Here is a 9,065-nt window from a genome sequence, read left to right on the forward strand (position 1 = left end):
CCCGCCACCTCGCCCGGCTAGTTTTTTGTATTTTTTAGTAGAGACGGGGTTTCACCGTGTTAGCCAGGATGGTCTCGATCTCCTGACCTCGTGATCCGCCCGTCTCGTACTCCCAAAGTGCTGGGATTACAGGCTTGAGCCACCGCGCCCGGCCAACTCCACTTCTTTTAAATTAGCTGGGTGGGGTGGTGCATGCCTGTAGTCCCCAGCTACTTGGGAATCTGAGGTGCGAGGATTGCTTGAGTCCAGGAAGTCAAGGCTGCAGTGAGCCATGACCGCGCCACTATACTCCAGCCTGGGTGACAGAGTGAGAACCTGTCTCAAAAAAGTTAAACGAAAAAACTACTTTTACATCATATGTAACACCCACTGATTAATGACAAAGGTGACATGCAGTGGGTAAAGGATGCCTTTTCAGTAAGTTATGCCAGGTCAATTGAATATCCGTATGGAGAAAAAGAGTGGATCTTGATTCTTACGACTTGCCGTGTACAGAAATCAATTCCAGATGGGTGTAGCTCTAAATGCAAAAGTTAAAACCATAAAGCTCTTAGAAGAAAACGTGAGAGAGACACATATCTTGTCATTGGCAAAGATTTAAAAAATAGAAACCAAAAAGTGCTTGTCATAAGGGAAAAAATGGGTAATAGGACTGCCTTAAAATTAGAAGATTTGGGCCGGGCGCAGTGGCTCACGCCTATAATCCCAGCACTGTGGAAGGCCAAGACGGGCGGATCGCAAGGTCGGGAGATCGAGACCATCCTGGCTAACACGGTGAAACCCCGTCTCTACTAAAAATACAAAAAATTAGCCGGGCGTGGTGGTGGACGCCTGTAGTCCCAGCTACTCAGGAGGCTGAGGTGGGAGAATGGCATGAACCCGGGAGGCGGAGCTTGCAGTGAGCCGAGATCATGCTACTGCACTCCAGCCTCCTCCACAGAGCAAGACGCCGTCCCAGAAAAAAATAAAATAAAAGATTCGGCTGTGCACAGTGGCTCACACCTGTAATCCCAGCATTTTGGGAGGCCGAGGTGGGTGGATCACCCGAGGTCAGGAGTTCAAGACCAGCCTAGCCAACGTGGTGAAACCTCGTCTCTACTAAAAATACAAAAAAATTAACTGGGCATAGTAGTGGGCGCCTGTAATCCCAGCTACTCAGGAGGCTGAGGTGGGAGAATCACTTGAACCCTGGAGGTGGAGGTTGCAGTGACCTGAGATCAGCTACTGCACTCCAGCCCGAGCGACAGAGTGAGACTCCATCTCAGAAAAAAAAAAAAATTCAGGCCATTAGGAATGTGAAAAGACATTAATTTCATTAGTAATCAAGGAAATGAAAATTAAGTCTCAATGTAGTATAGTTGCATACCCACCAGGAAAGCTAAAATGAAAAAGAGAAAATTACAAGTGTTTGGAAAGATGTGGAACAAATGCACTTCTTATGCACTGCTGGTGGGAGTGCAAACTGTCAAAATCACGTTGGAAAACTAGCAGTATTTACTGAAGTTGAACATATGCGTAACATGTAATCCAGCACTTTTTCTAAGTCTCTTAACATACAGAAATATGAATACATTGGTACCAAAGACATGTTCTAGAAAGTTCAAAGCAAGAGTATTCATAATAGTTCCAAACTAGGCACAATCCAAAGTGTTTCAACAGTAGAATAAATAAATTTGGCATCACGCAGTGGAAATACTACACAGTAATGAACATGGATTAGATTTGAACTTGGAAGAATGTAACAGTTGAGTGAAAGAAGCCAGTCGCAAAAGAGTGCGTATTGTATGAGTCCATTACATCAAATTAGTAAGTGGTAAAACTGCTTCATGGTGTTAGAAATCAGGGTAAGGTGGCCAGGTGCAGTGGCTCACACCTATAATCCCAGCACTTTGGGAGGCTGAGGTGAGTGGATCACTTGAGGTCAGGAGTTCAAGACCAGCCTGACCAACATGGTGAGACCCTGTCTCTACTAAAAATATAAAACTAGCCAGACGTGGTGGCGCACACCTGTAGCCCCAGCTTCTTGGGAGACTGAGGCAGGAGAATAGCTTGGACCCAGGAGGTAAAGGTTACAGTGAGCCAAGATCGCACCATTGCACTCCAGCCTGGGCAACAAGAGCAAAACTCTGTCTCAAAAAAAGAAAAAGAAATCAGGGTAAAGTTTACCCTTGTGGGGAAGGAAGAGGCTATAAGAGGGCTTCTAGAGTTCTAATAAGGCTCTGTTTCTACTTCTGTTTCTTTTTTTTTTTTTCTTTTTTCTTTTTTTTGAGATGGAGTCTTGCTGTGTCACCCAGGCTGGAGTGCAGTGGCGCAATCTCGGCTCACTGCAACCTCTGCCTCCTGGGTTCATGCCATTCTCCTGCCTCAGCCTCCCGAGTAGCTGGGACTATAGGCGCTCGCCACTACACCCGGCTAATTTTTTGTATTCTTTAGTAGAGACGGGGTTTCACTGTGTTAGCCAGGATGGTCTCGATCTCCTGACCTCGTCGAGATCCACCCGCCTTGGCCTCCCAAAGTGCTGGGATTACAGGCGTGAGCCACCGCGCCTGGCCTCTACTTCTGTTTCTTGAGCTGAGGGCCAGTTATGCAGGTATGCTCATTTTATAAAGTTCATTAAGCTACGTACTTAGGATTTGTATGCTTTTCAGTATGTATGTTATACAGTCACGTTACTTAATGGGGATGCGTTCTGAGCAATGTTAGGCAATTTCGTTATTGTGCAAACATAGAGCATATGTAACACAAACGTACATGATATGACCTACTGCACACCTAGGCTATATGGTGTAGCCTATTGTTCCCAGACCACAAACCTATATAGCATGCGACTGCACTGAATACTGTAGGCAACTGTAAGATTATGGTAAGTATTTGTGTATCTAAACATATAAAAGGTACAGTAAAAAATATGGTATTATCTTATGGTACCACTGTCATATGTGACCTGTCATTGAACAAAATGTCATTATAAGGTATATGATTGTATACTAAGTATTCTTTTTCTTTCTCCTTTTCCTTACACTTATTGGACTTTTTTTCTTTCAATATTCATATTGAAGACTTTGAAGATTATCCAATGAGAATTTTATATGACCTTCATTCAGAAGTTCAGACTCTAAAGGTATCACTCCTACAATATTAATTTATGATTTCTCTGTGGCGAGTAATTTTTTTATCCTAAATAGATTTAGTCAGAAGTTAGAGAAATTAAAATATATTTTCTTTATTCATAAAAGGATGATGTTAATACTCTTCTTGATAAAGCAAGATTGGAAAATCAAGAAGGCATTGATTTCATAAAGGCAACAAAAGTACTAATGGAAAAAAATTCAATGGATATTATGAAAATAAGAGAGTATTTCCAGAAGTATGGATATAGTCCACGTGTCAAGAAAAATTCAGGTTTGAATAACTTCATTTCATAGCATTTGTTTTAGTATTGAAGAAACAAGGCAGCATGATTAAGACAACTGTAGGCTTGGCCATGGTTTTTAATTCTAGCTCTGTCGTTATCTGATGCTTATTTGGTAAACATTTAGTCAGCTCTCACTGTGTAGTATGCTTTTGGAGTGCTAATCAGGGGTGCAATATAAAGACAGTCCTTGCTTTCCTTTCCAAAATGCCAAATGAAAGCTAGCACAGTGCTATATTTAGCACATTTAGGCTAGATGGCCTATTTAAATGAAAAACTACAAGATAAATCTTCGTAACTTGGGATAGGTGGTTTCTAGTTAGCCCTGCCAATAAAAGCTGAGAGACCTCAAGGCATGTTATTTCATTTTTCTTGTTCACAGTTTTCTCTTCTGTAGAAAGAGATGTTGGCTATAAAAATTTGACAGAGTCATTTTTTGGTTCTAAAATTTTAATGAAGGGCAGTCTATCATAGTGGTTTAGAATTTGGAGCCAAAATGCCTGAGTTCAAATCTGTATTCCACCACTTAATAGCTGTATTATTATCTTTGTCAAGTTACTTAATCTTGTGCCTTACCTTCTCATTTGTAAAATCAAGAGTATCTATCTCATGAGATTGTTTAAGGATTAAATAAGATAAAGTTTGCTTAGAGCAGTGCCTAGCATGTCAGTCACTCAAGGTTAATTATTAACTGCTATTGTTATGCCCATACCTCTGAATGACTAACTTCAGTGTCTTCATTTCTGTTATTAAATTGAACAAGTATATATTGAGGATGTGTGTGGCAGGTAAGTTAAACAGTCCATGTGAGACGGGCACACTGGCTCATGCCTGTTATTCCAGCAGTGTGGGAGACTGAGGCAAGTGGATCACTTGAGGCCAGGGCTGCATAATGAGACTCTTGTCTCTACAAAAAATTGTTTTACAAAATTAGTTGGGCATGATGGTGCATACTTGGAGACCTAGTTATTTGGGAGGCTGAGGCAGAAGGGATCCCTTACTCCCAGGAGTTCAAGGCCGCAGTAAGCTACTATCACGCCACTATACTCCAACCTGCATGACAGAGCGAGACCCTGCCTCAATAAATAAAATACATACATACATACATACATACATACTTACAAACAACCCATACCACCACCACCACCCCAACATGGTATCATAGAATTTTGTTGACTTTGGTGTGAAAGAGCCATAGATTCAAATACTGGCTCCACCAGTTATTACATGTGTGACCTTGGGTAATTTCTGTAAGTTGCTTTTTCCTCATTTATAAGATGGGGATAATATCTCCCTATGGAGTACTGATAATGATGATTTATTAATCTCTTAAATGACAGTCCTGTGATAAATACATCAGTAGGTTTTTGGCAACTCTTGTAACATTTCTCAAAATTTACAGAAAGCATAATGCCAAAACAACTCAGTGACTCAGAATCTCTTCAAAGGAACAAAAACTATGAAATCAAAATATGAAACCTCAGAGATTTAAACTCAAGGCTTTTAAAACCAAACAAAACAAACAAGAAAGTATATAACTGACCAGGCACTGTGGTTCATGCCTGTAATCCCAGCACTTTGGGAGGCCAAGGCGGGCAGATCACCTGAGGTCAGGAGTTCAAGACCATCCTGGCCAACATGGTGAGACCCCGTCTCTACTAAAAATACAAAAATTAGCTGGGTGTGGTGGTGTGTGCCTGTAATCCCAGCTACTCGTTAGGCTCATATAGGAGAATTGTTTGAACCCAGGAGGCAAAGGTTGCAGTGAGCTGAGATTGCACCGCCACACTCCAGCCTGGGTGACAGAGCAAGACTCCATCTCAGAAAAAAAAAAAAAAAGTATATAACCTATTAATGGTTGAGAAACTGTATATCTTTGAAATGCTCCCCTATTATTTTTCTCAGCTAGGTGTTTGATATAGGTGTTCCAGACTAACTTAGGATAAAAACTTATCTTTATATAGCAGTCTTTGCTGTTTAGCTTGGACATCTGGAAGTTACGAATCTAAAATAATATCATATTCTGTGTTAAATATGGAACACAGTCGATTCCATACTGTCATGAAATTTTAAAATATAGTTTCAGGCCAGGTGCAGTGGCTCACGCCTGTAATCTCAACACTTTGGGAGGCTGAGGCGGGTGGATCACTTGAGCCCAGGAGTTCAAGACCAGCCTGGGCAACATGGCGAAACCCTATCGCTACAAAAAGTACAAAAAATTATCTGGGCATGGTGGCACACGCCTGTAGTACCAGCTGCCTGGGAGGATGAGGTAGGAGAATCACCTGAGCCCAGTGTTGTGTGTGCGACTAGTTGGGGCTAGTGTCACAGTGGTAAAGGAATTTACCAGGACAGTGGTAGGTAGAGAAAGGCAGATTTATTAAAGTATGAAAATACCGGTGGCTCAAGCCTGTAATCCCAGCACTTTGGGAGGCCGAGACGGGCGGATCACGAGGTCAGGAGTTTGAGACCATCTGGCTAACACGGTGAAACCCCGTCTCTACTAAAAAATACAAAAAGCTAGCCGGGTGAGGTGGCGGGCGCCTGTAGTCCCAGCTACTCGGGAGGCTGAGGCAGGAGAATGGCGTAAACCCAGGAGGCGGAGCTTGCAGTGAGCTGAGATCCGGCCACTGCACTCCAGCCCGGGCGACAGAGCGAGACTCCGTCTCAAAAAAAAAAAAAAAAAGAAAAAAGAAAATACATTGCAAGGTGGCAGTGGGCAGCACAGCAGAGAAGAGGCTGTCTGCAAAGAGGCAGAGGCTGAAGGGAAGTTTTATGGGGTCATGCTGGAGGCGGGCCAGGCACAGAGCAAGGTGGTTGTGACCAGGCATGGTGGCTCACATGTGTAATCCCAGCACATTGGGAGGCCGAGATGGGCGGATCACTTGAGCTCAGGAGTTCTAGACCAGTCTGGGCAACATGGTGAAACCCTGTCTCTACCAAAAATACAAAAAATTAGCTGGGCATGGTGGTGTATGCCTGTAGTCCCAGCTTTGGAAGTTGAGACTGCAGTGAGCCAAGATTGCCACTGCACTCCAGCCTGGGGGACAAAGTGAGACCCCGACTCAAAATTTAAAAAAAAAAAAAAAGTACCTACAGGTCCTTTGTGATTGGCCTTTTCTCAGAACAATTGCTCATTGTTCTCCCCAACCTGGGGCCCTTCCCCATTGTTGCCTACATCCGGATCTGTGATAGTGCCACTGCACTCCAGCCTGGACAACAGTCAAAGCTACAGAAAATATATTCTGATGCTCACTAAAGTCTGAGAGAAAAAAAGGAAATATTAAGAAAAACTAGTAAATCACATTAAGGATATAAGAAAATTGGACTTTTATTTGTGAATATTAATTTTTCATCTTATAACACTTTAACTTGCTTTCCTCCTCTAATGTATAATCACAATGGGATATGGGTGCACAAGAGATACATGTCGGAACTTTATTAAAGGGACAATTGAAATAGCATTTCAGCTGAGTGTGGTGGCTCATGCCTGAAATGCCATCATTCTGGGGGCCAAGGCAGGAGGATCATTTGAGCCCAGGAGTTTGACACCAGCCTGGGCAACATGATAAGACCCCATTTCCACAAAAAAATTTAAAACTTAGCTGAGCATGGTGGCACACCTACAGTCCCAGCTACCCCAGGGGCTGAGATGGGACGATCACTTGAGCCCAGGAGGTCAAGTCTGCAGTGAGCTGTGATCACACCTCTGTACTCCAGCCTGGGTGGCAGAGTGAGACCCTGTCTCAATAAATAATAAATAAAATGTTTAGACAATCAGAACTTTTGCTGATTTGGGAAATTTCAGATAAGCTGTTTTCTGTTGTTTTTGTAAACATGAAATTTTCTGTTTTGATGTTTGACCAGAATATTCTGATTTTTCCTCCTAGTACACGAGCAAGAAGCCATTAACTCTGACCCAGAGTTGTCTAATTGTGAAAATGTTCAGAAGCCTGATGTGAAAGATGATCTGTCTGATCCTCCTGTTGCAAGTAGTTGTATTTCTGAGAAGTCTCCACGTAGTCCACAACTTTCAGATTTTGGACTTGAGCGGTACATGGTATCCCAAGCTCCACCAAACCCTCCGCAGGCGGTGAACAACTATAAGGAAGAGCTTGTAATTGTAACTCCACCTACCAAGCAATCACTAGTAAAAGTACTAAAAACTCCAAAATGTGCACTAAAAATGGATGATTTTGAGTGTGTAACTCCTAAATTAGAACACTTTGGTATCTCTGAATATACTATGTGTTTAAATGAAGATTACACAATGGGACTTAAAAATGGGAGGAATAATAAACGGTAAGCAGCTCTGTTAAAAGGCATCTTTTCTCTAGCTTTCTAAACCTTTTGTATTTATTGATTTTCTTCCAGAAGAAATATAATGTTTCAGACAACATTTTTCCTTTAAAAAGTTTTCAGATTTTTTTTATTTTATTTCAGTAGGTTTTAGGGGAACAGGTGGTGTTTGGTTACATCAATAAGTTCTTCAGTGGTAAGGTTTTCAGATACTTTGTATTACAGATCTTCTCGAATCACCAATACTGTCAATAAAGTGTGAGCTGTCGGTTTCTTCAGGTGAGAGACTATAGAAGAAGTGATAAGGGCCTGAAAAAAAAGATGGTATTTGTAGGGATAGAAAAGAGGGAATAAAATTAAAGGGGTAAAATTAGTAAGAACTTGTGATTGATTTGCTGTGGAGACTTGGGAAAAGAGGATGATCTAGGATAAACCCCGACTTTCTGTTTTCTTGCTTGGGATGATGTTAGAGAGAACAGGAAAAGAATACCTGGAGTACGAGGGGATAGGTGATGTGTTTACATGTTGGTTTTGACATTGGTAGTGCCTCTTCATGCTTAGGCATTCTAATACCAGTTTAAAGCTCAGTGAAGAAGTCAGTGCTAAACTAGATTTGGGAGCCATTAGCATGGAAACGGTGATGAAAACCGCGAGAGTTACAATGAAAGTACCACTTATCAAAGTAGCCAAGCAGTGTCTAAAGATAAATACTTATCATTAAAAACTGTTACTATTAAAGAAAGAAAATAAACATTCATGTCAAAGAGTCAGAAAAAAATCCCACAACTCTGGGGGAAAGAGGAAACACTAAAGATAACATAAAATTTTAATTCAAAAGATTTTTAAAAGAGTTGAATTGATAAACGTAAGAACTGGTCCTTATCTAAACATAAATACAAATAACAGAACGAAGAACTAAGGACTGTGTTGTGTGTTTTGTTTTGTTTTGTTTTGTTTTTGAGATGGTCTTGTTCTGTCGCCCAGGCAGGAGTGCAATGGCTCAATCTCAGCTCACTGCAACCTCCACTACTGGGTTCAAGTGATTCTCGTGCCTCAGCCACCTAAGTAGCTGGAATTGCAGGGGCATGCCACCACATTTGGCTAATTTTGTATTTTAGTAGAGACAGGGTTTCACCATATTGGCTAGTCTTGAACTCCTAGCCTCAAGTGATCCACCTGCCTCGGCCTCCCAAAGTGCTGGGTTTACAGGCGTGAGCCACTGTGCCTGACCTATGTTTTATTTTCTAAGCTATCAGAAAATATCATAGGGTATAGTATTGGGAAATTTGAAAATTTCAGATAAAGTTTTGGAAAATAATACAAAGTGATAAAATTGACTTGAAGTAGAAAAGCT

At 41.6% G+C, this 9,065-nt stretch overlaps 1 protein-coding gene across 1 annotated transcript in view; it reads left to right on the top strand.

Annotated features, from left to right (window-relative positions):
• The window catches only part of SKA3 (spindle and kinetochore associated complex subunit 3), a 27,832-nt gene that overhangs the window by 3,321 nt on the left and 15,446 nt on the right, over window positions 1-9,065 (top strand). Inside the window, 3 exon segments of the mRNA XM_017859112.1 lie at window positions 3,060-3,121; window positions 3,237-3,402; window positions 7,303-7,714. Coding sequence (XP_017714601.1) covers window positions 3,060-3,121; window positions 3,237-3,402; window positions 7,303-7,714 — 640 coding nt within the window.

This window comes from Rhinopithecus bieti, unplaced genomic scaffold, assembly GCF_001698545.2.
Source record: "Rhinopithecus bieti isolate Rb0 unplaced genomic scaffold, ASM169854v2 scaffold_3057, whole genome shotgun sequence".
Lineage (NCBI taxonomy): Eukaryota > Metazoa > Chordata > Mammalia > Primates > Cercopithecidae > Rhinopithecus > Rhinopithecus bieti.